The sequence below is a fragment of the Panicum hallii genome, chromosome 1 (assembly GCF_002211085.1).
Source record: "Panicum hallii strain FIL2 chromosome 1, PHallii_v3.1, whole genome shotgun sequence".
Classification (NCBI taxonomy): Eukaryota; Viridiplantae; Streptophyta; class Magnoliopsida; order Poales; family Poaceae; genus Panicum; species Panicum hallii.
This window is the reverse complement of record NC_038042.1, coordinates 287,691-313,904: the sequence shown is the minus strand read 5'-3', so window position 1 is coordinate 313,904 and position 26,214 is coordinate 287,691. Positions and strand designations below refer to the sequence as shown.

At 45.8% G+C, this 26,214-nt stretch overlaps 7 protein-coding genes across 9 annotated transcripts; 2 read left to right on the top strand and 5 right to left on the bottom strand.

The window, feature by feature from the left end:
- Positions 1-75: 75 nt before the first annotated feature.
- LOC112875607 (ruBisCO large subunit-binding protein subunit beta, chloroplastic-like) lies at positions 76-4,962 on the bottom strand. The gene is made up of 15 exons (XM_025939521.1): positions 4,745-4,962; positions 4,100-4,316; positions 3,852-3,977; positions 3,596-3,733; positions 3,402-3,497; positions 2,583-2,825; positions 2,247-2,481; positions 2,002-2,171; positions 1,615-1,692; positions 1,425-1,496; positions 1,159-1,263; positions 949-1,041; positions 783-875; positions 575-704; positions 76-464 (listed from the first exon to the last, which is right to left on the bottom strand). The coding sequence occupies exons 2-15, from the start codon at positions 4,301-4,303 to the stop codon at positions 451-453; spliced, it is 1,797 nt and encodes a 598-aa protein (XP_025795306.1). The 5' UTR covers positions 4,304-4,316; positions 4,745-4,962; the 3' UTR covers positions 76-450.
- A 444-nt stretch (positions 4,963-5,406) lies between these two features.
- Positions 5,407-10,804, bottom strand: LOC112875593 (protein ENHANCED DISEASE RESISTANCE 2-like). Of its 3 annotated transcripts, none has more exons than XM_025939491.1 (22): positions 10,152-10,804; positions 9,899-9,973; positions 9,723-9,776; positions 9,560-9,625; positions 9,322-9,422; positions 9,187-9,242; positions 8,963-9,079; positions 8,853-8,893; positions 8,653-8,753; positions 8,478-8,573; positions 8,316-8,380; positions 8,163-8,234; positions 7,880-8,035; positions 7,492-7,712; positions 7,283-7,322; positions 7,021-7,166; positions 6,782-6,883; positions 6,633-6,677; positions 6,402-6,542; positions 6,231-6,326; positions 6,033-6,134; positions 5,407-5,948 (listed from the first exon to the last, which is right to left on the bottom strand). In XM_025939491.1, exons 1-22 carry the CDS (start codon positions 10,512-10,514, stop codon positions 5,772-5,774), a joined length of 2,433 nt encoding a protein of 810 aa, XP_025795276.1. In that variant the 5' UTR covers positions 10,515-10,804; the 3' UTR covers positions 5,407-5,771. The 3 variants fall into 3 exon arrangements, with proteins under 3 accessions (XP_025795276.1, XP_025795293.1, XP_025795285.1); XM_025939508.1 differs by having other exon boundaries at positions 9,899-9,935; positions 10,152-10,219; XM_025939500.1 differs by lacking the exon at positions 9,723-9,776.
- A 449-nt stretch (positions 10,805-11,253) lies between these two features.
- Positions 11,254-13,358, top strand: LOC112888979 (small nuclear ribonucleoprotein SmD3b-like). The gene is made up of 4 exons (XM_025955428.1): positions 11,254-11,527; positions 11,628-11,747; positions 11,888-11,944; positions 13,051-13,358. The coding sequence occupies exons 1-4, from the start codon at positions 11,369-11,371 to the stop codon at positions 13,111-13,113; spliced, it is 399 nt and encodes a 132-aa protein (XP_025811213.1). The 5' UTR covers positions 11,254-11,368; the 3' UTR covers positions 13,114-13,358.
- Positions 13,359-14,111: 753 nt separating this feature from the next.
- Positions 14,112-16,732, bottom strand: LOC112888962 (phytochrome-interacting ankyrin-repeat protein 2-like). Its single transcript, XM_025955407.1, has 3 exons — positions 16,105-16,732; positions 15,130-15,301; positions 14,112-14,662 (listed from the first exon to the last, which is right to left on the bottom strand). The coding sequence occupies exons 1-3, from the start codon at positions 16,216-16,218 to the stop codon at positions 14,451-14,453; spliced, it is 498 nt and encodes a 165-aa protein (XP_025811192.1). The 5' UTR covers positions 16,219-16,732; the 3' UTR covers positions 14,112-14,450.
- Positions 16,733-16,844: 112 nt separating this feature from the next.
- On the top strand, positions 16,845-20,142 carry LOC112888954 (trichohyalin). The gene is made up of 8 exons (XM_025955379.1): positions 16,845-17,498; positions 17,567-18,099; positions 18,236-18,286; positions 18,374-18,481; positions 19,082-19,177; positions 19,273-19,374; positions 19,481-19,540; positions 19,632-20,142. Exons 1-8 carry the CDS (start codon positions 16,982-16,984, stop codon positions 19,695-19,697), a joined length of 1,533 nt encoding a protein of 510 aa, XP_025811164.1. The 5' UTR covers positions 16,845-16,981; the 3' UTR covers positions 19,698-20,142.
- A 60-nt stretch (positions 20,143-20,202) lies between these two features.
- LOC112888956 (thiosulfate sulfurtransferase 18-like) lies at positions 20,203-21,516 on the bottom strand. The gene is made up of 4 exons (XM_025955395.1): positions 21,095-21,516; positions 20,718-20,791; positions 20,579-20,632; positions 20,203-20,515 (listed from the first exon to the last, which is right to left on the bottom strand). The coding sequence occupies exons 1-4, from the start codon at positions 21,306-21,308 to the stop codon at positions 20,408-20,410; spliced, it is 450 nt and encodes a 149-aa protein (XP_025811180.1). The 5' UTR covers positions 21,309-21,516; the 3' UTR covers positions 20,203-20,407.
- Positions 21,517-23,296: 1,780 nt separating this feature from the next.
- On the bottom strand, positions 23,297-24,483 carry LOC112888972 (thiosulfate sulfurtransferase 16, chloroplastic-like). The gene is made up of 3 exons (XM_025955419.1): positions 24,120-24,483; positions 23,876-23,952; positions 23,297-23,686 (listed from the first exon to the last, which is right to left on the bottom strand). The coding sequence occupies exons 1-3, from the start codon at positions 24,281-24,283 to the stop codon at positions 23,454-23,456; spliced, it is 474 nt and encodes a 157-aa protein (XP_025811204.1). The 5' UTR covers positions 24,284-24,483; the 3' UTR covers positions 23,297-23,453.
- Between the last annotated feature and the right edge of the window lie 1,731 nt (positions 24,484-26,214).

The window sequence follows — 26,214 nt, the reverse complement described above, 5'->3', positions numbered from 1 at the left end:
ATGTACTTTTGTTGGTGATCATTTTTCACCCTGATCTAGGGCCTCAAAAGCTTGATCCACAACTGAAGGAGAAGATAGCCAACGTGTCAATGTCTAACATTAACAGACAGTCTTGTTTTTACGGGAAGCCGCTAACAAATCTGTAAGTGCCTACTAAGTGATCGCAAAACTAATCCTCTAACAGGATTTTTTTTTTCAAGACTCTAAAAGACTGGAACAGCCAGTCATCAATAAGTTGCTGTTCATCTGTTCTGGCAACAGTTACATGCAAGTATCATTCACGCAACGCCTACCAACTGCATGCAAGATTCATTGTTCAGGTATTGATAGATCACTCATAACAGATTTGCTGCCGCTTCAACGCTTTAATAACAACAGAATGAAGTTCCTCCTCAAAAGTAACATGCCATGCCGCGGGAAGGGAGTGGAAGCTCATCTCCAGAAATTTTTCTAGAATCCAAAACCTGAACACAAAACCAACACAAATTGTCAACCCCATATTCCAATTACTCAACAGTGAACAGGTAACCAACCGTCAGATGAGCACCACATTGTTTCTTGTTCCCATATTTACCTGAGCCACCACCACCCATTGGGTTTGCAGCAGGTGCTTGCTCGGGCACCTTGATGTCAACCACAACAGCATCAGAAGTGATGAAAGTTTTTGCCACTGAGGCAGCATGCTCCAAGCAACACCTCACAACCTGATTTTGTAAAACTGATTTCTCATGAGCTAACAGGAAAAATAGGAATTTATGGCTACAGTGAAAGCAACAGAATACCTTGGTGGGATCAATAATACCAGCAGCCATCAAATCCTCATAGTTCCCTGTAGCTGCATTGTAACCATACCTGAAGTTCTCATTGGCAAGAACCTGGACATCGAGAAGTTAAACTTGTAATCTGCACAACTGCTAAGCCATACATGATAAAATTTTGAACACAAACCTTCTCGATAACCACACTGCCATTAACACCCGCATTCTTTGCAATCAATTTAAGTGGATAGCTCAAGGACTTCCTTACAATTTCAGCCCCGACCTTGAAAAGGAAAAAAGAAAGAAAGGAAAAATAATAAGTTCATCATTGATGGTATGGTATACAAAACTGCACCTTAACCGAAAGTAACATGAACAGCAACTGAACTTTGGGGCTTACCCTCTGTTCATCATTCTCAAGGGTTTCTATAATGGCATCAACTTTTGATGCAAGCCTTAAAAGGGTACAGCCACCACCTACAACAATGCCTTCCTCAACTGCTGCCTGCCAATAAAGAAAATTGTCAACTAACAAGAACTCAATACAAATAGGAATTAATGTAAAAGTATGATCAACACAGTGAAGGCTATGTGAATCAGAACGTTACAGGTATACTATCCCAGAAAGGAAACAAAATGATTTCAGCAACAAGAACTAGCATTTACCTTTGTAGCATTAAGGGCATCTTCAACCCTCAGTTTCTTTTCCTTAAGCTCAGTTTCTGTCTGTGCTCCCACCTACAAAACAAGACATATAATTTTGAAATGGTTTTCTTATGCTAAGCATCCTAATACACCAAACGCCCTTGCTCCATTGCTGCACCAACTGCTACCTAAAGTTCAACATCAGGGTTACCTGAATAACAGCAACACCACCAGACAGTTTAGCAATCCTCTCGTTGAGCTTTTCTCTCTCATATTCTTGATCAGTTGCCTGAAAAATGAATGTTTTGGAACAAACTTGAGCAATATCACCCAAAAAAGTGACTGCCACAGAAATGCAAGGCAAACGGATGCAACTCTGTCTGGGAGAATCAGAATGTTTTGGAATAAACTTGAGCAATATCACCCAAAGAAGTGACTGCCACAAAAATGCAACACAAATGAATGCAACTCTGTCTGGGAGAATCAGGGCTGCCAACAGCAACTTGAAAAACAGAGCAGAACCACAACAAAAGAGATAGTGAAGATGATTTGACAAAGAGCAGAGGAATACAGAATTAAAATCTTCCAGAATGCAAACCTCAATCTGGCTCTTGATTTGCATCACCCTTTTGTTTACTTCCTCCTGTGTAGTACCATCTCCAACTATTGTTGTTGAATCCTTAGTAACTACAATCTTGGCAGCAGTTCCTAGGACCTCCTTGTCTGCCTTCTCTAGGGACAACCCAACTTCATCTCTGATGACAGTGCCTGTACGAAAGATGGCCGATGTAAATGATCAACAGGCACAAAAGGACATCAGATTGTAGCTAAAGATAAATTTACCTCCAGTGAGAGTAGCAATGTCATCCAGGTATTGACTCTTGCGCTCTCCAAAGCCAGGGGCCTTGATAGCAGCAACTTTCAATGCACCTCTAAGCCTATTAACCACAAGGGTTGCAAGAGCTTCCTGCTCAATATCCTCTGCGACTATCAGAATTGGATACCCACCTCTAATAGAGTCCTCCAGAATAGTGATAAGATCTCTTGCATTGTTAATTTTCTTGTCCACAAGGAGCAGCTGGTAACAGAATTAAAATCAGCGCAAGCGTAACTAAGGCATGAAAACTACTATTACTAGATACCACACAATTTCAGTATAGGAGTTCAGGGGCATCAAACCTTGCAATTCTCATACTCCACTGTCATTTTTTCACTGTCAGTCACAAAGTAGGGAGAAATATAACCACGATCGAACTGCATTCCCTCAACAACATAGAGGTTATTTTCAGCACTCTTTCCTTCTTCAAGGGTGACCACTCCCTGCCGTCCAACCTTGCTCATAGCCTCAGCTATAATATTCCCAATTTCGTAGTTATTTCCAGCGCTTACTGCAGCAACATCAGCCAGCTCACTATCCTCAACCTGCAGCCTCAAATGTGACCACAGCATGATCAGATTTTGAACAAAATAATCTTCTTGAAAGCTGAAATGAGTAATACATGGACAGAAATTTATGCTCCCGATAATAACTGACTGTAACCAGTTGCAAAACAGTAAGTTTGTATCAATTGTCCACAGTTTAACATACCACCATGCATAACTACTCTGGGAGAAGATTCAAGAGGGGAAAAAATACAATGCATACAACATATACATGAAAAGAAGGAAAATTAGATGTGCTGGTGTACAATATTTCACTGTGAATCATTGCGGTTTCATAGCAAAGTCCATTGAATTATGCACACATTCGACCAATACATATAACACATGGGGAAGCCATGTTTGACATGAAATCCACATTGAAATAGTCTTATAACAATAGATATCTCGTTTATGGTACCATCCAGTCTGTAGCTTGTGACGGGTACAGTGTGCAAAGTCATCAGATATCCAGATGCAAGATGTGGGTTGTGTTGTATTAACGTGATTGTTCAGAGCTAACAGAAATTTTTTTTTTACTAAGGTCAACAACAGAATAAGATGATAATCAGAAGATACCTCCTTGGACATCTTTTGGAGTTCATTTACTAGTGCTTTGGCTGTTTTCTCAATACCCCGGGTGATCTGCACTGGATTAGCACCAGCAGCTACAATCTGGCGAAAGTAGCGAAATTTTTCACTATTAGCTTTCATAAGTGTTCAAAACAGCTATGGCATAAGCACTGAGACATGAAGTTTTCGCGTTGATGTACCTTTACACCCTCAGTAATCATCCCTTGAGCAAGGACGACCGAAGTGGTTGTCCCATCACCAGCCAAATCATTTGTTTTAGCAGCAGCTTGGCGGACCAATTTAGCTCCAATGTTTTCAACAGGGTCCTCCAGCTCAACCTGGTGGATCGTGAAAGACATTTATTTACGAGAAAAAGTCAGCGGGCATGATAACTTAAGTCGAAGTGTGAACAAATGAAATGATGGTAAATCCGTAATGTGAGACACACAGACACACCTCCTTTGCGACAGTGACTCCATCATTGACGATTTTAGGTGAGCCATACTTGCTCTCAAGGACTACATTTCGTCCTTTTGGACCAAGAGTAACCCCAACGAGATCTGCAAGCTTATTGACCCCATTCTGAGAAAGAAAACCAGGTCAGGAAGTGGCTGGCAGCTTAAAAGAGGGGAAAAAAGGTGACATGAGATTAATAGCAGCAGCAGAGGTAGGTGTTTGAAGAGTGATGATGTTAGACAATTGACCTGAAGTTTCCTGATAGCCGAGCCATCCTTGTTGAAATGGAGCTCCTTTGCTGCATTTACTGTGAGACGGCACTTCCTCTGGGGCCTCATTTTCATTTGGCGTGGGAGGGAAACAACCGGGGGCGAAAGGAGGAGGGTCTTGTTGGTCGCAAAAGCAGCAGTTGCTGGCTTGTTGAGGCGACATGTCCCGAACGTTGACGCCATTTTGAGTCGCTACCTATTGCAGGGAGGAAATTTGAGGGTTTTGCGGGTAACAGAGAAGAGCAGAGCAGGTGAAAAACGAGAGAAAACAGACAGCAATACTTGCAATGTGCAAGTGCAGGGAACTAGACTAAGTAGGTGCGAAAGCGAAAGGATGACTGATTGATTGGTTTAAGAATATGAAATGTAAATATGGAAAATTTGTTCCTTTGCTCTCTTGATGAATCGGATCAATCATACCCCCCCCCCCCCGGGGAAAAACAAAGTAAATAAATAAAATCAGTCAGGAGCGATCGGTTAGTGGGATCGAAAGCCATGCACAGACTAGAGTCAGAACTCAGAAGAACAAGGTTGATGGATGCATATGGTCGATTGGCCGACGAAGGAAGGAATTGATAACAGAGAGTGGGGGATTTGGATCGGGATTTGGTCGATCCACAATACCTCCCTCTGGCTGCTGCAACCGCGATCGCTTGAGTCGTTGAATCACGCGCAAGGGCAGGGGATCGCTTGAGCTGCTCTCTCTCTCTCTCCCTCTCTCTCTCTCTCTCTCGGTGTGTCTCGGCTATCTAGGGTTTAAGAAAGGATGGAAAGGATGACGGCTGATGGATCGGGCTGGCTGTTTATATAATGTAATTATTAGGGATTAAGAGGAAGGAGGAGTAATTACTCCTGACTACAGAAGCAGGAAGAATAAAGAAGCACCACCTGGCCCACCCCAGTAGACAGGGAGGGAGGCGATCTCACTGGCAAATGGGCCCGGGACCACCCTTGACCGGCGGGCGGTTGACGGTTGGAAGCATCCAGAAGGCCCCCCGTTGCCTCTTCTCTTGCCATGCCCATCATCTAGACAGATACTATGATGCCTTCCTTGAAGAGAAGGCAAAGCATGTAAGCAGGTCATTCCTTCCTCTGCCTTTTTTTTTCTTTTTCAAAATGCAAGGTAGCTCTAGCTACCTGCTTTATCTCCTCCAACCTCCATCTTTTTTTTTTCTGGATTGTCGTCTGCAGAGGCCTGCAATCACCCTTTCCTTTCTTTCTGTATGTGTCTTGCTCCACACACACACACACACGACACATCTGAATCATACCACCTGACAAACAAATTAAGAGGTACAGGCTCTGTTATTCTTTCTGGAGCTGTTTCAATTCAACTACCCTATTATCTTCACAAGCAGCTAGCTCCATTATTAAAACCAAAACACTGATTTCATCACGTCACCTTGTAGTAGATCGACAATCATTTTTCTTTTTTTTCCTTCTTGACACAAATAGCGACTTTCTGGCCAAGCACACCATCACCATCGTTTGCTAGTTAACCAAATCTGAACTTGAATTGCAACTGAAGACACACTATAGATATGCACTAAAAGGAAACGAAAGAGAGAGAGAGAGAGAGAGAGAGAGAGAGAGGACCAATATAACACTCAGTAATAAGCAGTACTAGTAAGGGTAGGAAGGCCAGATCCAATCAATTCGTTTTCTTGGACACATCATCCTCTGAGGAAGCATTGTTGTTGCTGTCCTCATTATTGCCACTCTCACTCGCTGCGTTCTCCAGGTCAGGAACCACTGCCGTGGCCGGTTCCACGTGAGCCAGCCGAGCTGCGCCGATCACCTGCTCCGGGAGCTCCTCGTATGTGTTGGCCTAGATAATAGACCATCATCAGATCTTTGTTGAGCAGCAGGTAACAATGATTGATGCCGCTGTTAACAAAGAATTTGTTGCTACCTGTATTAGGAAGGCCATGTCAACTACTAATGTTGTGACCACACCGAAGACGAGGCCCAGAACTCCGTTTGCTACCGCAGAAGATCCAATGTCAACGTCCACCTAATAAAACACCTTATCAATATATATGGATAGAGTATATATATGAAAATGAGGAGACAAGCTAGGCAGGCTCCATCAAAACAAGGTTCCAATTACCTCCAAGTATCCACGACCACGAAAATAGCTGCAATCTACAGCCTTTCCCAACAAACAAGGGGTGCTTCCAACACTTTGCCGCACTATCCAAGAGCCCTGTACAAATTGATTTATTTTTTATTTACGATGTTAAATAAATATGAATTCAGGAGCACAAAACTAGCACTAGACCTTGGGAACGGAGGGTATAAGCTTCAGTCTGCTATTGCGGAACTCATCATCGCCGTCAAAGAAACGCTGTAGTAACGATCCCTTCTTCAGGGAGCTTGTCACAAAATACATGACCAGGCTGTACTGAGTTGATCCAGGAATCTACAATGCAACCGGACAGTAATAAACCTCACCAAAATCCTTCAAATACACCAATAATGTATGAGATACATAATATTTCCTACAACTTACCTGTATGTTGACAACAAATGTATGCATCCCTTTCTCAGCAGCAACCTAATTAACAAAGTTCCAAAAGTAATGTACGCATTATATTCCCATGAGGCCGTGTAATAGTAGACAAGAAACCACAAATTGTTCCCATTCACAAGGTTGTTTACCTGAGCAACACAACCTTTCTGCCTGGCAACATTATCCATACGCTTTGTGTCCTTAAACCAGTCGATGGCTGCTACTTCCATCAGATAACTCGCTGCAGGTATCTGTAACTTAGATAATATGCCTATGTTAACGTTCTTCATGCTATCTCTCCTTTTTTCAAGAAAAAAAAATCGGATTCTTGACACCATCTAGAATGCATGCTTCAAAAGCAATAAAGCACAAGCTGGAAGATTTAGACCTTTGATTTGTCGTGTGGGAAGTTCTTGCTACGAACTTTAAAGATCTTGCTATCGGGTACTGTCCAACAGTTGCGGCTTTTCTCCTCAACATCACGGTGAAGAATCCCCGAAAAGCAAGATAAATCAATTTTTTCTGGTGGCTCATCTGCAGTAGTGATTATGCTATCACATTTACAGCAATCAGAAATAATTAAACCTGCCCTGGGAACCTCATAGCAGATATGACAATACAAGCATATAGAGCATCATAGGGAACCAAACCTGTGCCCTTAGCATCATTGTCAAATTTGTTCAGGTCTTCCTGCACATTGATTTTGATCAAGGTTTAGTACAATGGTAGAAAACATGTTTGAACTTCTAAGGTTTGCTTCAGGGTGGGTTGCCACTCTATTGAGTGTTACATCCTGAATTATCCCAACTTGTACTAAAGTAAAGCAATCATAAAGTTTGCATGTAGTGTGGTTAAGAACCTCTAGATCAGCTTCAGGAACTTGATACTCATCATCCTCATCCGACTCTTCATCAATCATGCCCATATTTTTATGCCCTTGGTATACTGCTTTAGACTTGGAGTCTACTTCTTGAGTCTTATGACCTTTTGGCTCTGAATCCACATCAAACATGGTTTCCATTACAGGAATCCTTGGGGTCACATGGATTTCATCTGTTTGGGAAAAATATTCGCGCAATCCTGGAAGTTGGTACAGAACATAAGAGCAAACATGAATCAGTGCGACAACTGCACTAAGTTGTCAATTCGACAAAGATAAGTTCTGCTTCCATTCTAAGATGGAGCTGTCCATTGTTGTTGGTATAAAAGTAGCACAGAACCCATTAAAGTAACAGTATTTTCAATACCTGCAACACAGTTTAGTATCTGCAGCAAAGAATGATACTGAAAGGAAAGAGAGTAGTTCAGGAACCACCCCTTCAGGTCAATCTGCATAAGGTGTTGAACCTGAGTACGGGGTCTTCCATTGTGACACTTGAGGGGAGAAATTTTGAAACCTCCACCTATACTAACAGAAATTCAGGAAAAAGAAACAGAGGATCAGAAGTTGGCACTTTTTGTTTAATTGTATTTGGAGTGTCTCATACTCTTAAGGTGGGGGAAAATTTAATATGTGCCAACGGAAATTACTTTCAATGAAAGCCCTCACGAATCCTCGCTGCCAACCACAGTTGGGATGTTCTATCGATCGGAATAGCACAACTGCATGTGTACACACACTGTATCAAACAGAAGGCATTGCAAACATTAAAGGCGATAGGAAAAATGAAATCAAACAATTACCATAACTTCCATCATCGTTACGACGCCAATACCGAGCATAACAAAGATCCCGAGGCCAAACTAACCTGCATAGTTAATGTTGACCGATCCATTGGCAACGGTCAGAAGAAAACTGAAAAGACAAATAATAATGACTTGTCCATCTGTGAGAATCGTAGTTACATCGGACACCAGTGCAGCTGCAACCTATGATATAGTATTGCGGTGTGACCATCAATCTCTTCAACTAAACTACCATGACGAAAGCTACAGTCCCACCTATAAAATGGAAAATAAAAATTAAGAGATCAACATCAGCGGCAGGGAAATAGAATAAATTAGAATGCCAAATGCTTACTCGTATCTTGTTACATCCATGCTCATCACCAGACCAAAAATGGCTTCACACGTGGCCTCAACTACACCAACAGCCCTCATAGCTCGGCTGCAGCTTCTTGCCTACAATATAGCACATCAAAATAATATGCTGTCATCAGTTTCAGGTTTTTAAACACTTGAACAGATCATCAAAGAAAAAACAAAGCAGTTGGAACATACAAGGTAATCAACTTCCAGAAGTTCTTCGAAGATTCGCAGCCCTGCCAGTACCAAAACAATGAGCAAATTCAAATCCAATGCTACAAGGAAAGAGAGGAATGCAGACTTGCCATTTTGGCATCTAAGTAGCCGCCAGTTCTTCTTGGAGTGAACTTGATTGGGGTCGTTCTGATTGAACAGACCAATGTCAGGCTCTTTGGTCCAGTCATGTATTGAATCAGGGGGGCCTAGAACCAGAAATGACATGGTGAATTCCTGGTTTAAAGTGGATATAAATGTTTGCTTAAGATCAGTATGCTCCACTTCACTTGAGATATTTAATGCAATTATTTACCATTTCCTATAGTTGTCCTGCGAGTCAAAATAGGCCGTTCCTCATCATCCTCTGCTCTACAAGTATAATGAAGTTTCTAGCTCATTCAGCAAAATTTGTAGCAAAAGCTAATTTGACGGGCGGAATGCCACTTACGCACTGTCATGATCTGAAAACGAAAACTGCTCTCCGAGTTCCATGTCAAAGTCTATTGAAGCAAAGGCCTTACGGTTTTTAGCTGTCATTGAGTCCTGTTGCTGCAATAAGGAAGAAAAATGTTATTTTGATAAAACTAGATTCTAACTCTGTGGTTTGTTGACATGTTTAATTGGAGCATTTATGGTATATATATTCGTAAAAACTGGCTGAAGCACGGACTCAACAATTACCATACCTGATCAATGATGAGTTCTATCTTCTTTTTCCATGCCATTGCATCCTCAATATCATATGCACCCATCTGTGAATAAAATAAATTTGTGACGTGAAGCCAAACAAGATATGGAGAAAATGTAGAAAAGCTGAAGGGTTGCTCTGTATCTAGATTTAGACCAAACCGTTATCTGGTGCTCCTTTTCTTTCTTGTTATAAATGCACAGGACATAAATCATCTAAAAGGAAATAAAAAAATGGAAGAGCGATGAGAATTTCAATGATCCCAGTTATTAAGCAAGTAATAAAGAAAGAAAGAAAGAAAGAAAAAAGAGATCGAGGAGCAAATAAATGAACTCACCTGGCCATGATGTGTTTTGAGCCCTCTATCCTCCACCCTGCAATTACTGTCTATTAGCAGCGACTTGAGCGGCACCTGGATGCATATATATACACAGGAGCATGTTGCATCAATTCGATCGTACATTAAAGATCATCAGATCGACACCACAAGTTTGAATTTTTTTAGCATCCGTACGTGATTATTTGATATATAAGTACATACGTTGCAGCACATAAGTTATTAATTAATAATTAAAGTGAGCTATATATACCATGTTGTCCTTTGGTTTCTTCTTGTAGTATGCGAGGAGCTTGCTGTCGAGCACGAAGTAGCGCGTGTGGAAGAAGGACCTGCCGATCTTCCTGCGGCCGTAGCGCACCATCCAGCCCTCGTGGCGCACGGCGGCGGCGGCGGCCTCCCTGACGACGGCGGCCATGCTGTTTGACGGCTTGGGGGTGGCGGCCTTGGGCGCCTCGATGATCTTGGTGGCGGCGTCCCGGAGGGACATGGTGGCGGCCTTGGGCGCCTCGACGATCTTGGTGGCGGCGTCGCGGAGGGACATGGTGGTGGTCTTGAGGAGCTCGCCGCTTCTGGACTCCCGCCTGGACGCCGACGAGCCGAGCATGTTGGGCATGCCTCGCTCGCTCCTGTTGCGAGTGCGATGGCGGATCAACACGGCAAGCCCGGAACAGTGAATAATCTGATGGATGGATGGATCGATCTAATCCATAGAGGAATCATGTGAATAATGAATGCATTGGTTGGATGGATCGGATGGGATGGCGATACGGGAGGATCGGAGAAGAGCAAGCCATAGCCATAGCCATGCATGGAGGAGGCTTCCGCCTCCTTCGAGGGGTGGCGGGCCGAGAGACGCGCGCACCCGACCCCGCCCGCCATGCTAGCTCTCTCCTCTCCTCTCCTCTTCGGTCGGCTCTTCCTCTCCTCCCTTTTGGGACGAGTCTTCCCTGACTTTGGCCCCGGTCACTGACATGTGGGCCCGACCCCACGCGTCAGTGACCCAACTGCAGAGGGACCAAAGTCAGAGGAACCATTCCCCCTTTTGATCTCCCCCCCCCCAACAAAAAAAACCTCTGGACCTCCCACTCACATTACGGAGTGGAGTATATTTTAGTAATTAATTAATTAATTTGTTTTCCACCCGCATAGCAAAAAAATTACAAAATTTTGCGATTTCCGAATATTGAATTGAATCTGGGGGACGAGACGACAAGATGAAGATGCCATCACTAAATCAAATAAAATCCATTTCCAGTGGGCTAGGCTGGGCTGGAACTGCAGGAAGCAACAGCCCAGCCCAATTAGCCCCAGCCCAGCCCAAGCAAAGCGCAGAGTTGGAGGCGGAGCAGAAGCCAAACAAACCCTCCCCGCGCCGGCGCCGCCGCCTCCCCCCTCCCCTCCTCCTCCTCCTGCTCGCTGCTCCCACGACACAGCCGCGTACGAGCCCCAGCACCTACCCGTTCGAGGATGAGCCGCAGCCTCGGGATCCCCGTGAAGCTGCTGCACGAGGCGGCGGGCCACGTCGTCACGGTCGAGCTCAAGACCGGCGAGGTCTACCGCGGCGCCATGGTCGAGTGCGAGGACAACTGGAACTGCCAGCTCGACAACATCACCTTCACGGCAAAGGTTCCTTCCCCTTCCTCAGTTGTCCACTTCCCTAGCTTCTCCCTTCTCCATGCCTGATAACCCCACCCTGAATAATCGATGGATGGATTCCTGATTCCAGGACGGCAAGGTTTCGCAGCTGGAGCACGTCTTCATCAGGGGGAGCAGGGTCAGGTTCATGATCATACCCGACATGCTCAAGAACGCCCCCATGTTCAAGCGCCTCGAGGCCAGGATTAGGGTCAGCTCCTCCTCATTCGTGTCTGCAGCAGCACTCTATTTTTCTTCCTGATGCCCCTGCAATTTCTTCCTCACCTTGCCGTCTTACAGTAAAATAGCACATGACTCACGGATTGCTAACTAGCCCTCATCTTCCTGCAGGGTAAAGGCTCAGCTGTTGGGGTTGGCCGTGGCCGTGCGGTCGCCATGCGGGCTCGGGTAATCACCTCTTACTTTCCCACCTCAAGTTTCACTTGTTAATCTGGAAGGATTTGCTTCCTTCAGTAGCTGAATAAAAATTTCAAATCCACGAGATTCATAGCTACTGTGAAAAATCTTCAACTGCTATTGCTTGATGCGGTCCAAATACATGCAGCAATATCAACAAATCCTAGTCCTTGTTGGGATGAGGGGCTTGGGATCCAAATTCTTAAGATTTAGTACGAATTTTAACTAAATCACCACAGAAATCCTAATGCAGTTGTTCCTATCTAGACAGGCCTTTGACGGCTTTGCTCAAGCCCCATTCTTTTGCAATGCCGCAATGCTCACATGTCACAACAGTGGGTGTCCTATATAATTTTTTTGCACTCACTCTTTGCATTATCATTACACCAAAATCCTGCAGCTTGAGATATGTTTTTTTCTAGAAGTCCCTTGCAACTGCACAATTTCCGCCTTCTTTAATCGCGCTCATGTTATTAACTTTAGGGCGTGCATGTTTCTACATTTCATTTCTAATTACTATGTAATGTCCGCCTTGCTAGTTACATTATCGCCTTCTCTCAAGATGGACAATAGCCTTCAATTTTTACTTTCTCTCGAGCTTGTGAATTTATACTAGAATTCTAGAAAAGAATTAATTGCGCTCAAAGCCACCCTTTTCTTTTCATCATTTGATCTCAAAATCTTCCTCTCCAGAAGTCATATGTTTTTTTAAAAACAAATCTACTAAAAAATCAGAACAATTCTACTACATCACAATGCGGCTAGCGCTTCATAATAATACCTACCTAAATTTGCACAAGAAAGAATATAAACTTTTCCAACTTAGATCTTAGCATTTTGAATCACTCCAGGTCACGTAACAAATTTCCTATGTTTCCCCATACCAATCGACACCCACTTATATGGGAATTTGAAATATCTTGAAAGTGTAGGCTTTAGAATGTTTGAACTGGAACATTAATAGGTGCAACCATCTGCAGTGAAAATATCTGTATACCTTTGATCTAAGGCATGCGCACATTTGGATCCTGTTGCTAGTGTGTACTTGTGATTGTGTTATCTGTACTTTCTGACTTTTTGCTTACCAATTGGTGTAGGCTGCTGCTGGTCGCGGTGGTGGTCCTGTTGGACGGGGCAGTGCACCCCCTGTGAGGAGGTAGATCTGTCTAAAGGATCGTGCACACTGTTATCTGGCGAACCAAGTTTGTGTCTTGGTTATGAAAACTTTGCTTGGGCAGCCAGGCTTGTAAGGTAGCTTATGTGTATCTCTGCAGTAGTTTGTGTTTTACAGAATGGATGCGTGACTTTGGTGCCTTTGACTCGTGGTGTATTGCTCTTGAGCTAGTGTGGTGCTAGGTTTAAGCATGATGAGAAGACAAAATAGTAGAGATGCAAGTTTCGTTTTTTACTGTGTCATTGGGTTCACCCAAAACTCATTCAGCTCAACTCATCCTAGTGGGAGTGTTGCTGACGCCGGCGTGGGTGCTGAACTCTTCGCCGTACCCTGAGGGTGCGTGCGTCATGGATACTAGCAGCTCTGCCAGCATCCTCCACACGGCCACAAACCCTCGCCCTCCCCTGTGGTCTCCCAAGTCGGCAAGCTGCTTGCGGAGCTTGGCGCCCCTCATGGCCGTTGGAGATCCTTGGTCCACCCTGCTCCGGCCTCCGGCGGCAGCGCCAGCAGCTGCTCTCGTTGCCGCTCCATGGTCTCCAGTAGGCTCGTCGCCAGGTGCCACACCAGGATCGCCTCCGTGGCTGCGGGGCTGCAGCCGGACTCCAGGTACCAGTCGGAGAGCGTGTAGGTAGAGAGCGGATTCGTAGCTAGAGGGGTGGTAAAAAGGCTTAAAATTTAGCAATTTAGCTTAGATAATCGGGAGCTCTAAAAGGATCGGACTATAATTTTATACAATTTTAAGCTAAAAGTATAAAAATATATAAAAGCTAAATTGGATTGTAAAGAGGCTACCGGAGCTACGATCCGTATTCACCCCTATTCGTAGCAGTTACCACCCCTATTCGTAGCAGGGACTGGTAGAGCATCCCTACCTGCTGTTGCTGCTGCGCAGCAAAAGACGATTAGGAGAAAACCAACGCCCGCTGCTGCTGCTGCTGCTGCATCGGGTTTGCTATGCCCAGTATAGAACTATCACAGCTTGCAAACTAGGAACCGACCAAAATTAATGATTAACCAGATGGGCATATCAACATGTTCACACGTATCTTGACATGTGCATACACGTACCGGTACAAATGCACAAGAATACAGCGCAATAACAGAGTACAAGGACCCTTCCAGCAGAGTACATGTACGGTATCATCCGACAACAATCATTCAAAGCAGCAGACTACATGCATTGTACTTGCCAACGTGGCAATTTCTGGGACATCAAGCAGCTCAATGATGATGCGCATACAATTCAAGAATAACCACTCGCTGTGATGTTGACTCGATCCATCTTCTCAAACTGCATCCCCTCCCAATGCACCTGCTTTCCATCTAGTCATCCGAGCTTAAGGAGGTCTCGCCAGGGGAGTCACTCTCGTCTTGCATGCGCTTCATCTCATAGGCCCATTCTAATCCAGAGCAGTAATGGAGGGGAGGATTGAACCTGTGATCGTTCATCTCAGGAGGCAGGAATGCACCATTCTCAATCAGGAATCTCACAGCTTTCTTGTTCCTTTCCTTGGCAGCAATGTGTAGAGGTGTCCCTGGGTTCAACCAAGAAAACAGGGCATGTCTGTCAGACTCCAAGATAAAAGAGCAGGTCCACTCATATTGTTATTCAGTAAGCATGTTATAATAATTTTTCCAACCTGCCACTAGAGAGTTATAGGCATGACCTGAAACCATATTATCATTCATATACAATTTCTGGTGAAACTGAATGGATTTTGGTTCCAGAAGACCAGAACAAGCAAGAAGACCTCACTATTACCTCACTATTACATATTTATGCAAACACATGTAATATCTAGGAAAAAATGCAAGTCCATGGAAGGGAAAACTAAGCAGATGCACGGTAGTTACAACAGCAAGCACGATGACATATGCTGGAAACTATGTCCATCAAACAGCATCAAGTCCAACAAAAAAAACATGAAACCAGATAAGTGTCCTAAACAACTCTACTGTCTCTGCAGTGCAGGCAATGAGTCAAGAGGAGGTTGGAACTTACAGCCGCAGGCCCCTTTTGTTCGAGCATCAATATTTGCACCACGCTCCAGTAGTTCATCCATGATTTTAACATGCCCGCCCTGAGCAGCCAGATGGAGCGGGGTAGCACCTGGAGATTTCGGTCCCCATGCAGGTGCATTGACGTCCATCCCCTCATCCAGGAGACGTCGGACCTAGGCACAAAGATAATTTATCATCTCACCAAGCGATTGTAGAAAAACAGTAAGCACTAGGTAACTACAGGCAACAGGACGAATAAGAAGAAAACATCAAGACTTAATAGATAGACTAGGGTAATATCCCAAGTGTATATATGGAAATCGCCAAATATGCGTCATGCAGTATATTTATTGCTAGCTGATGGTAACAATCACATGAACAAAGACATAGAAACAACAGCCTGTCACAGATGAATGTCGGCAAAATACTTGAGCAACTAGGATTGAGAATCAGACTGATCAGCAGGTGACACAATGAAGGTATGCATATGACATAGAATTGTGCACGTCCATATGGGAGCAAAATTTTGATATAGGCGTACAGGTCGCCAACAAAACTAACTTTAGAAGTAAAAGTTTGTCCGGATTCATGGATGAAGACTTGTTGCTGGGTTGCTCTACTTAGCTTAACGGGGACAAAAGGATTCCTCGTTATCTTCACTAGCGTGCAATTTTTTTCTTCTTTTTGGTGTTTGTGTGAGATGTGCATGCACGATTTATGTTAGCCAATGCATGCTACAAACTATATGTGCTAGTCTGCCCATATGGGTAATTGATTACAGTCTATTCATCATATATTACAACATTTGCTTTCTTTTTGAATAAATCAATACAACAGCAGGTTATTTCCAAAGTCTTTTTTTCCAGCAGAAAACAAGAAGTAGCAACAGCTATGGGCATTCAAGTCTGGTAATATATATAGCATGCAGGTAATAATAACAAATTAAAACGGGAGAGAGGCAGGATTGGATTAGCACCTCCATGAGGTCTCCCTTGCGAGCGGCAACATGGAGCGGGTTCCAGCCGCGGTCATCAGCGGCGTGGCAGCCCCGGAGGCGGCTCATGCTGAGCGACCTGCGCACCTGCACCATGCTGTTCTTGTAGCCCGCGACGGCTCTCAGATCCAAACCAATGGAGCAAGGAAACAGACAGGAGGAGGCGATTCGCGAGCGAGGAAGCAGCCGGGACGGGATTTATCAGCAGCAGCAGCAGAAATCGAGGGGCAGAGATCGGAATCGGAGGAGAGGATTCGAGGAGATGATTAGCGGGAGGAGGAAGCAAGGGAGTAGTTGCCCATGCCGAAGGGAGCGAAGGGATTCAAGCCGGGGCCGAGCGCGCGGAGGTTCTTGCGGAGCATCGGCGAGGAGGACGACGGCGATGGGCGGCGCGGGGCGTGAACCATAGTATGTAGGGCGGCGCGGGGTGGGTGCGGTGGATTTGTTCCCCTCCCAATCGAATCCGAATTCGATTGCGAAGAAGATTCAGAGTACGAGGAGGGGAGGGGACGACGAGTTGGGGATCATAGCTAGCCCTAGCCGATGGGGAGGGGAGGAGGCGATGAGCAAGCAAACCCTAGTAGCTAGCTACAAAATTCCCCTCCTCTTTCTCTCTCTTCTTCCACGCAACTTTGGACGAGACGAGAGAGATACTAATAGGGAGATAGGCAATATTCATTTATTTTGGACGGAATTGCCCCTGCAGGACCGGCAAGGGTAGCTCTTGGGCCGACCATGGGCTCAATCCAGTAGTAAAGCCCATCTAGACCGCCACGGTTGCGATCATTTCCGTCCCTCTCAAAAACCCTCTCCTCCTCTTGGTCAGTTGGTCGCCTCTCTCTCCTCCGCCGCCGCCTTCATGGCCGCCGCCGCCGCCCGCTCCCGCGCCGCCGCGGCGTGGGCCCGCCTTCTCTACCTGCGGCCGCACCACATCGCGAGCTCCACCACTCTTCCCTGCCACAATCACCTAGCCTCGCGGATCACGCCCCCGCGCCGCCACCTGGCCTTCTCCGCCTCCGCGGGGGGCGCCAGGCCTCAGATCCAGAGCGAGCGGGCCGTGCATGAGCTGCTCGCGGAGGTCGAGCGCGAGCGCCAGCGGGAGCGCCAGGACTGCCGCGCCAGGGAAGGCGGCCAGGAGGAAGAGGCTAAGGAGGAGGAGGAGGAGGACTACCTGGGCGTCAAGCCGCTCATCGAGAAGCTCGAGCGCCGCAAGGCCAAGGAGACTGCCGCCGACGAAGGCTACTGGGAGCCCACCGACTCCGACAGCGACGAGGAAGACGAGCGCTACACGCCCGACGCCATCAAGCGACGCGTCGACGAGTTCGAGCGCAAGTGCAAGCGACACGGGGAGCTCCTGCGATCATTCGCGGAGGCCGGTAATCATCCTATCCCTCCCGTTTCCACCACGCCAGCTTCTATACCTTACTATGATGGAATGTGGCAGAGACCCTCGACGAGGCTCACAAATGGATGACCAAAATCGACAAGTTCGAGGAGCGCCACCTCAAGCTGCCACTGGAGTACAGGGTCATCGGCGACATGATGAACCGCCTCAAAGACTCCACGGGCAAAGACCGCTTCGTTCTCCTCCAGAAGCTCAACCGAGCCGTTAGGATCATGGAATGCAAGGAGGCATTCGACCCCAGTAACCCCGCAAACTTTGGCCTCATTCAGCACCAGCAGGTTGGTTCTCCAGAGGATCTGGTGCTCAACGCGGGCTTTGATAAGGAGAAGCAGATGATCCAGGGGGAACAAATCGATGACGACGATGAAGATGAGGAATTCAATGAAGCAAAGGAGAGGGATGATTTGCTCATTGAGAAACTCAATGCTATCGAAAAGAAGATCGAGGACAAGCTGGCAGAGTTGGATCACACCTTTGGTAAGAAAGGCAGAGTTTTGGAGGAGGAAATTAAGGATTTGGTGGAGGAGCGCAATTCCCTGTCTGAGAAAAAGAGGAGACCTATGTACAGAAAAGTAAGTGAAATCATCAATTGCAAATGGTCCGATCGGCCTACCAATCTTTTGCCTCTGGGTGTGTCTTCCACCCTTTAGTCTTTCATGTTGCCTTGTGTATACTAACATACATATATGGCCGTGATACACTTCTCAGGGTTTTGATGTCAAAGTTATCGACGTTAACAGGACATGCAAAGTCACAAAGGTCCGCTTGCTTTGTTTCAGTTATTTCAACTGCCGCCTATAGCCTTTTCACCAACTCTGCTGCCTAATTCTACATTGTGCATCTCAGGGAGGCCAAATAGCAAAATTCACAGCATTATTGGCCACTGGAAACTACCATGGTGTTGTAGGCTTTGCAAAAGCTAAAGGGCCAACAGCCAAGATAGCAATACAGAGGGTATGGATGATTTGCTTTTCCAAACAAACTACTTCATTTATTTATGGCATTTTGAATGCTGCATCTTCAGTTTGCCCGGTAGTGATTTCACCTATGATTGCTTTGAGATTGCTATCTTTGCCCTTTGCTAGAGTGAAACTATGAGTCATTGGCATCTATTTATCCATTTGATTGCACGGCATATCGATGCGGTGTACACATATGCATGCTTGCGTGCATGCAGTGGTGATTATAAATTGTATAACTCATGGCAAGGCATGCGCTGCTTCATTTCAGGATCTTTAATGCTCTGTTTGCACTTATGTAGTCTGCTTTTTTTTTCCTTCTTTTACTCTGTTTGATGCATGATGAGGTTATGGTGTATTTGTTCCCGTTAATATAAATTTGGTTATGCACCAAGCGATATATTTGGTTATGCACCAGGCCAATCTGGACTTGTAAAATATGATTATAAAGAATCATTGACCTTGGAAACATCCGATAATTAGATTTTTCTCATTTGCTTGATAGTTCACCACCTGCTTTCATGCTTCATTTGGAATTAGATGAGTCAACCGAGACATCCAGCTCTTAGAGGAAGTGTCCTTTTGTTTTCATCAGGCATATGAGAAATGCTTCCAGAACCTTCATTACATGGAGCGATATGAGGATCACACAATTGCTCATGCTATTCAGGCCAAATATGAAAAAACAAAGGTGAACACACGGAATACTAAACCACTCTTGTATCTATCAATTTCTGTTGTGGTAACTCTTGCTTGCGAACCTGATGGCTGCTTGTGTATCTTAAGATATACCTCTGGCCTGGACCAATAAGAAGTGGAATGTCTGCTGCTGGTAGGACTGTTGAAACTGTACTGTACTTGGCTGGTTTCAGCAACGTCAAGTCAAAGGTGTGTTTCTTCTAAAGTCATATATCAGTCCTTTTTTAGAAAAAGAAAACTATATCGCATCTTTTGGATCTGGAAAATACTGACGTTTATTGTTTTTAACTTGCAGATTATTGGATCAAGGAACCCACTTAATGTGATTAAAGCTCTCTTCATAGCTTTGAACGCGGTATGTGCCCATTTGTTTCTCATAATTTACCAACCCATTCCAATATATTGATATATGTGTTGTCTAATTTTACCATCAACTTGCCTTGCAGATTGAGACTCCAAAGGATGTCCAGCAGAAGTTTGGGCGTACTGTGGTCGAGTCTTACTTATTGTAACCATCTGATTTGTTTGGAGGAGGTGAGGCCAGCTGAGTCTTGTATTGGCTTTGGCGTGGGAAGACCAAGGAAGGTCCAACCATGAGAGATCTCCTTTATTTGTTTTGGCAATGCTGTGAGCAAGCAGTAAGGCCCAGCACACATGCGATGGGAGGGTGATTGCTGAGGCTCGTAAAAAGGTCAATGGCAACTGTAAGCAGACAAGCAGATGGTATTTCCCTGGCCCTTTCTGTTTAGAACTGGATGAAGTTGGGGACGCGTTTGAGGGTTGTTGTATAAATGAAGATCAAAATTGCCTCATCTGGTCTTCTTGTTTTTGTTAGCATGCATTGTTTGTTGTCGCTGCATACTGTTGCACGCGGATGAAAATGAGCTGAAGACTAACTTCATATGTTAGCGTAGGATAATAAGCCATGTTTCTCATATAGACTGCAGCTTTCTGCGATTTCTATTGGTGTTAGATAGGGAGGGAAACATACAGTTGAATGTCTGGAACTCTATGAAGGATTTGATCACCGCATGCATTTTATTAGCACCATATATGTTGGGGAATCCTGGCATCAAAACATACTGATGGGGAATCGTATCCGGTGACAATGATATATAATGCAGTAGATCTAGTAGTGGAGACGAAGAGTGGCTGGTAGCAAGCGCAATTATTTCATTTTATTCATTTCGCTTGTATTGGAGTTTGGGTGGTTGAGCTGCTGCTAGGCGTCTTGGCGTGGTGGCGGGCGGTTGGTGCGGTGGTGGACGGGGAAGCCATGGTGGAGCCATGCCAGGTAGCCGCCTCCCATGCTCTTGACGTTCTTGAATCCCTGCAGGCATCATATTCAGCCGTTGCCTTACGTTGGTTGGTCAGCAGTGGTGGATGTACTTACTGCTGCTTGGAGATCAACGCATGCTTGCTCCGATCTCTTGCCGCTTTGGCACCCCTGCAGATTTACATTTTTGCATTACGCATTATTGCTGCTGCTGCTGCTGCAGGAATGAATGAATGAATAACATGAAAGGACGCACCACCACGACGTGTTCCTCTTTGGTAAAGAGCGACGCCACCTGCTCCACGAACTGGGCATTCTTCACCCGGCCTCCTGTCATACTCATGTGATCATGTGTCAAGCTGATCTGGTTACCGGCCCGACCGGTGTGTGGGCGCGCGCATGTGCATAGAGACGGCTTCGCGGCCACATGCATCAGCATTGCATAATGCATGGCATGCATCAACTACTAGTAGCGGGTAGCAGTGATAAGCTAGCAAGTGAATAACTTTTCCAAATTTTATTTATATATATATGTATCTGAAAAAATTGAAACAACCTATAATATTATACATACTATAGATCGAGCGGAGGGAGTAGTAGATAGGAAGTAGTAGTATGACGATTGTTGCTTGCCTTGTGAGGTGATGAACATGTAGGGCACGTTGATGCACCTGTTCACCTCCACCAGGTGCCCCAGCTTGCTCAGCTCCTCCTCCGTCCTCACGTCCAGGTAGCGGTGGCCGCCGCCGGCCGCGATAAGGTCCCTCGCCGCGGTCACATCCACAGTCGTCACCGTGGCCGGCGCCGACGACCCGCTGCAGCTCTCCGTCTGATGGGGAGGAGCCATGCTGATCAACGAGCTAGGTAGAGGATCGATCGATCGGACCTTATTAGCAGCTTGCTCTGATCCGCTGCCCCTGCTGCTGCGGGCGGGCTCGATCCAGTGGCGTACGTGGTGCTGGGCACTAGCGCTAGCCACCACCGGCCGGGCATCGCTAGCTGTATGTAATAAAGATAGGACAGGCTCCCTCCGGTTCTCTCTGATCCACCCAATTATATTGTTGGGACCGATCCATCCACGAGAGGGAGTGTCCTCGAGGGAGCGTTTTTGTTGCCATATTACCGTCGAAGACGCTACATTTAGAACTACACTTAGCATGAATTCTTATTAATTTTTTTCTCTTTTCTCTACCTTTTCTTCATTTATTATGGCGACGCTACTTCACTCCCAATACACTATCTAGCGTATTATGATGCCATATAATCTAAAAAATTTCTATGTGGCGATATAATTAATAATGCTTGTTGGGATGCCCCGATGCCCCAACACTACCTTTTCCACCCGCACTCATCTCAACAGCACAAAAGGCCTATACTGATGTATCGTACCCCAACGAAATGAATGAGATCCATCGTAAAAGCCTTATCTATCAAGGAAAGAAATAGCCGCATCAACGAGACACGCAAAATCTAGAATTTAATCCTTGATAGCTAGGCAGCATGCAAGAGTTACGACCACCTCCGCTAACCACACAAGCTATTGCTTATTAGTTCATCGTCCATATTATCCATGTTTATATACTTTGTTGCCCATACTTTATTTGTACACACTAACAAATTATCATCAATTGCGGCCCTGTTCGTTTCCTACCCTCTAAACTTTAGACCCATCACATCAAAGAGAATCTTGCTATTTAGAAGTATTAAATAAAATCTGTTTATAAAACTTTTTGCACAGCTGGGTGCTAATTCGCGAGACAAATTTAATGAGCCTAATTAATCCATAATCTGCCACAGTGATGCTACAGTAGTCATCCGCTAATCATGGACTAATATACCTCGTTAGATTCGTCTCGCGAATTAGCACTAGGGTTCTGCAATTAGTTTTGTAATTAGACTTTATTTAATACTTCTAAATGATAAGATTCTCTTTGATGTGACCCCTCTAAAATTTAGACCCCAGGAAACGAACACACCCTGCATATAGATTCACAATCAATTTAATTTTGTTTTTTTTATCATCAACTAACTAAATTCAGTTCGTATTGTGGCTTCTGAGCACAAAAAATCAGTGGCACAGGACAGAATGGCGTCACCTATTGCATCATGGCATCATTAATTCTTAGTGAAGGAAATAGGATTCCGCTTGCACCATGATGCTGCAATTAATTGCCCTGCCATTATATCTTGAGAAACAAGAGGGGGGGGAGCTGAGGGGCCCATTTCTTCATCTTTCTATCTCCAGCACACACTTGTACATATATCATATATGGGCCAGGCAAAATGCATGCATCCATTGCCTTAATTGGCATTTTAAACTAGTGCTCACTTCTGGGCCTGCATGCTTTCTGGCTCCGATCCCGCCCTCATCTTTTATTTACATCTTTATATATCAAGAGTTACCGGCTTCGTTCATGGTGTTGAGCATAATTAACCCTATACAACTACCTATTATTGCATCCACTACCTCTAATTTTTGGCTCGCTAATGGCTCCTTTTTACTAGCTGGATCCATATATTTATTAAAATCAATGATGCCATATACTCCTGTTTAAGAACGGAAGTAGTCGGGGAAAAAGCACCATTATTGTCCTTTTTCATATTTTAAAATTGCTGTGAGAGTACAATACGTACAGTCAATGAGAGCAAATAATCAATATACCTGATCTGTTTCATTGACATACATATATAACAGCATGTGCTTGCCGTTTGATCGAAACTAAAGACCTATGAAGATGACGGTGATGATGATGCCATATGAAGCGTGTTGGATAAGATTTGTAAAGTAGTAAAAGTGTCATTTTTCCCGAGTCGTTGTACTTTTCACACCGTTAGTTCCAGCAGTCAGAAAATGAATTATCTTGCTTATTGCATTAATTGTTGTTCCTCTTTATTGCATACAGATACGGATGGCGATGGAGGCAGAGCAAGAGGAAAACATATATAATACTGCTGTATTTGGTAGTCCACGGTTAAATAATACAGTAATTAATTAATGGCTAGGCAGCCGGGTGGTGCCTGGTGGTGGTGCTGCTGCCTGGTTGGCGCTTCGGAGCAAGGAGAGGTAGCCGCCTTCCAGGTTCCTCACATTCTTGAAGCCCGCGCTGAGGAGGTCTGCAGTGGCGAGCTTGGACCGAATGCCGGAGCGGCAGCCCACAATCATGTGTTGGTCCTGGGGATAGAGCGCGGACACCTGCTCCACAAAGTGGGGATTCTTCTCCTTCCCTGCATCCATCGATCGATCAACACAGCAGCTGTTGTTGTTTTTGTTGGTACTACTGCTGCTGCTGCTGCTGCTACTATTGATGATTACTATTACGAATGATTCATGCGTGAATACTGTATGCAGAAATAAACTATGTATATATATAATTGTACAAGATTAGGAGCTATTAGCACACGGCCGGTACGTACCGTGTGGAGTGACGGAGAGGTAGTAGGGAACATTCCGAGCACCGGCGACATGGCCCTTGTCAAAGTCCTCCCACATCCTATATATATACAGATAGGGGGCGCCCTAGGATTAATTATCTATCTATCTATCTATCTAATTCAGCAGGTACTCCGATCCAAGCTACTCTAGGCAATTCAGCAGGAATGGAAGGGGATTGATGGAATTCGATCAATTCAGCAGACGAATGAAGCAATATCCAACAACCTGACATCGAGATACTGCAGGTGCGTGGCCGCGCTGAGGAGGGCGCATGCCTCCTCCGCATCCACCATCGGAATCCTCGCCGCCTCCTCGTCCATGCCGCCGCCGCCGCCGCTGCCTCCTCCTCCTCCTCCTCCTCCTCCTCCTCCTCCTCTCAGAGACCCCATCTAACTATCTATCTATCTGTGGATCAAGGTGATGAGCTGAGCGATCGATCCATCGATGGTGTTGGATTGGATGATGAGCAGCTGGAGGGAGCTAGGGCCTTTGGTTTTCTGCAGTCCTATCTGCGGGTCGCCCAGCTAGCGTGGGATATTATTTATAGCAGCAGGCAGAGGATGGAGGAAGAAGAGGAACGAATGGAACACCTGGCAGCTGCACTGACGAATGGATAATAATATACTCCAGCCGCTGGGTCCGTTGGGTCTGTTTGGTTGCCTTGCCTGGCTAACTCCTAGCCAGGCTCCCCGGAAACAACCAGTGCTTGTTTGGTTACCTCGTTCCACTAGTGCAAGGAGGGGGTTTTAGCCACGCTTCGTGGGAACGCCGATGCTCGGAGCCGGGCTCCATAGATGCAGCCGCCCGAGTTCGCTCGCCTCCCGAACTCGCACCAGTCCTCTACCCCACGTCGTATGTACCACTGCTCCGCCGCCTTCCCGTGCGAGCCTGCCCGCCCGCCACTGCTCTTCCTCTGCATCTTCGTCAGGATTCGAGACCTCGCTCGCACGGCGCGCCGCGGCATCAGAGCTCGCGCGCGGTGGCGAAGCTCACCTGCACGCAGCGGCTCCCGCTCGCCCGCAGCACGCGGTGGCGGAGCTCGCCTGCGGCACCGAAGCGCGCGGCATGGCCTGGTCCACAGATCATCTCCGTCTCGCCGGAATTGCGCAAAGATCTGCAGCGACGTCTGCAATCGCTCAGGGAACCGCGCAATCCCCACCCAAAGAATCTGAATTCCGAGCACGAGCATGCGCACCAGCGAGCTGCGACCCCAATTGAGCAAAGAAAGTGCAGGTCGTGGCAAAGTTTTGGTGGTGGATGCAGCCTCGTCGGATGCGGCAGAGCTCGATCGCGCGGGGGTGGCTCCTGCTCGCCCGAGCCGGAGGAGCTCGCACGGAGCGGCTGAAAGCGTAGCTCTGACTCGAGTTTTGGTAATTACGGATGATATTAAGTGGACTAACAATTTTTTAGAAGAAATAAGTATACGTTGGTCCAAAAGAGACGAGCATAAATTGATGTCATGAAGATACTTGAAGATGATATTGAATGAATATGCTTAAAGCAAAGATATATGATGCGGTTTTTCTATTTTTACCGGTCATAAGGTGACCAGTAGATGAGAAATGGCCGGATTAATAGGATAAATAGCCGTACTGTCGAGATGGGATGGTGTGCCTTTGCTTGACGGTTCTATAGTGTTATTTTACTCAAACAATTGCATTGCATGCATGAGGGTTAACTTTGTTTAAAAAATAGCAAAGCGTGACGTTCAAAATGTGTGCTGACTCGCTGAGGCGGACGGTCCGATCCAGATGGACGGACGGTCCACCATCTACGCAGAAGGTTTTGGACATAAACTTAAGTTTCTAGTGAACGTCAAAAGATGAACGGTGGATAGTCCATCCAGGGGAGCTGATGGTCTGTCACCGAATTGTTAGGTGATAATGTTCGTGGTAGAACCGATTTAATCAGTTAAGTCCATGGTGTTCAAACATGGTGAATGGCAAACAGTTCGGCCTAAATAGGCGGACTGTCGACACAGAGATGATCCTCTCGTCTGACTGGGTCTTTCAACTTGAACGGCGGACGGTCCACCTGTGGTGCGCGGACGGTCCGCTAGGTCTCTAACGGTCATTTCTGACACGTATTTATTGCACTTCTAGCCATTGGGTTTGAACAGCGGATAGTCCGGTTTTTTTGAGGCGGACGGTCCGTGGTTGCTCTGTTTCGACGGGTTTTGAGTGTAACGGCTAGATTCCGAGAGGGTGGCTATATATATACCTCATACCTGGTCGTGGGTGAGCTCACTTGGCACATTTGAAAGCTTCCTTGTCATAAAAGAGCCAGCTCCCTCCTCTCTCTCTCACTCAGTTTGCTTAGT

Excerpts from the sequence above, each read along its gene's own strand:
- LOC112888972 (XM_025955419.1), bottom strand. The coding sequence starts at position 24,283 with ATGGGGTCTCTGAGAGGAGGAGGAGGAGGAGGAGGAGGAGGAGGAGGA. Across the intron at positions 23,953-24,119 it reads CTGCAGTATCTCGATGTCAG|GATGTGGGAGGACTTTGACA; the intron begins GTTGTTGGATAT and ends GTATATATATAG. Across the intron at positions 23,687-23,875 it reads CCTCTCCGTCACTCCACACG|GGAAGGAGAAGAATCCCCAC; the intron begins GTACGTACCGGC and ends CGATGGATGCAG.
- LOC112888954 (XM_025955379.1), top strand. The coding sequence starts at position 16,982 with ATGGCCGCCGCCGCCGCCCGCTCCCGCGCCGCCGCGGCGTGGGCCCGC. Across the intron at positions 18,100-18,235 it reads GGAGACCTATGTACAGAAAA|GGTTTTGATGTCAAAGTTAT; the intron begins GTAAGTGAAATC and ends TACACTTCTCAG. Across the intron at positions 18,287-18,373 it reads GGACATGCAAAGTCACAAAG|GGAGGCCAAATAGCAAAATT; the intron begins GTCCGCTTGCTT and ends TGTGCATCTCAG.
- LOC112875607 (XM_025939521.1), bottom strand. The coding sequence starts at position 4,303 with ATGGCGTCAACGTTCGGGACATGTCGCCTCAACAAGCCAGCAACTGCT. Across the intron at positions 2,482-2,582 it reads TGGAGTATGAGAATTGCAAG|CTGCTCCTTGTGGACAAGAA; the intron begins GTTTGATGCCCC and ends TTCTGTTACCAG. Across the intron at positions 2,172-2,246 it reads CATTGCTACTCTCACTGGAG|GCACTGTCATCAGAGATGAA; the intron begins GTAAATTTATCT and ends TCTTTCGTACAG.
- LOC112875593 (XM_025939491.1), bottom strand. The coding sequence starts at position 10,514 with ATGCCCAACATGCTCGGCTCGTCGGCGTCCAGGCGGGAGTCCAGAAGC. Across the intron at positions 8,574-8,652 it reads ATGGATGTAACAAGATACGA|GTGGGACTGTAGCTTTCGTC; the intron begins GTAAGCATTTGG and ends TCCATTTTATAG. Across the intron at positions 6,327-6,401 it reads TTATACCCTCCGTTCCCAAG|GGCTCTTGGATAGTGCGGCA; the intron begins GTCTAGTGCTAG and ends CAATTTGTACAG.
- LOC112888979 (XM_025955428.1), top strand. The coding sequence starts at position 11,369 with ATGAGCCGCAGCCTCGGGATCCCCGTGAAGCTGCTGCACGAGGCGGCG. Across the intron at positions 11,528-11,627 it reads ACATCACCTTCACGGCAAAG|GACGGCAAGGTTTCGCAGCT; the intron begins GTTCCTTCCCCT and ends TCCTGATTCCAG. Across the intron at positions 11,748-11,887 it reads GCCTCGAGGCCAGGATTAGG|GGTAAAGGCTCAGCTGTTGG; the intron begins GTCAGCTCCTCC and ends ATCTTCCTGCAG.
- LOC112888956 (XM_025955395.1), bottom strand. The coding sequence starts at position 21,308 with ATGGCTCCTCCCCATCAGACGGAGAGCTGCAGCGGGTCGTCGGCGCCG. Across the intron at positions 20,792-21,094 it reads CATGTTCATCACCTCACAAG|GAGGCCGGGTGAAGAATGCC; the intron begins GCAAGCAACAAT and ends TGAGTATGACAG. Across the intron at positions 20,633-20,717 it reads AAGAGGAACACGTCGTGGTG|GGGTGCCAAAGCGGCAAGAG; the intron begins GTGCGTCCTTTC and ends GTAAATCTGCAG.
- LOC112888962 (XM_025955407.1), bottom strand. The coding sequence starts at position 16,218 with ATGGTGCAGGTGCGCAGGTCGCTCAGCATGAGCCGCCTCCGGGGCTGC. Across the intron at positions 15,302-16,104 it reads GCAAGGGAGACCTCATGGAG|GTCCGACGTCTCCTGGATGA; the intron begins GTGCTAATCCAA and ends CTTTGTGCCTAG. Across the intron at positions 14,663-15,129 it reads AACAAAAGGGGCCTGCGGCT|GGACACCTCTACACATTGCT; the intron begins GTAAGTTCCAAC and ends GGTTGAACCCAG.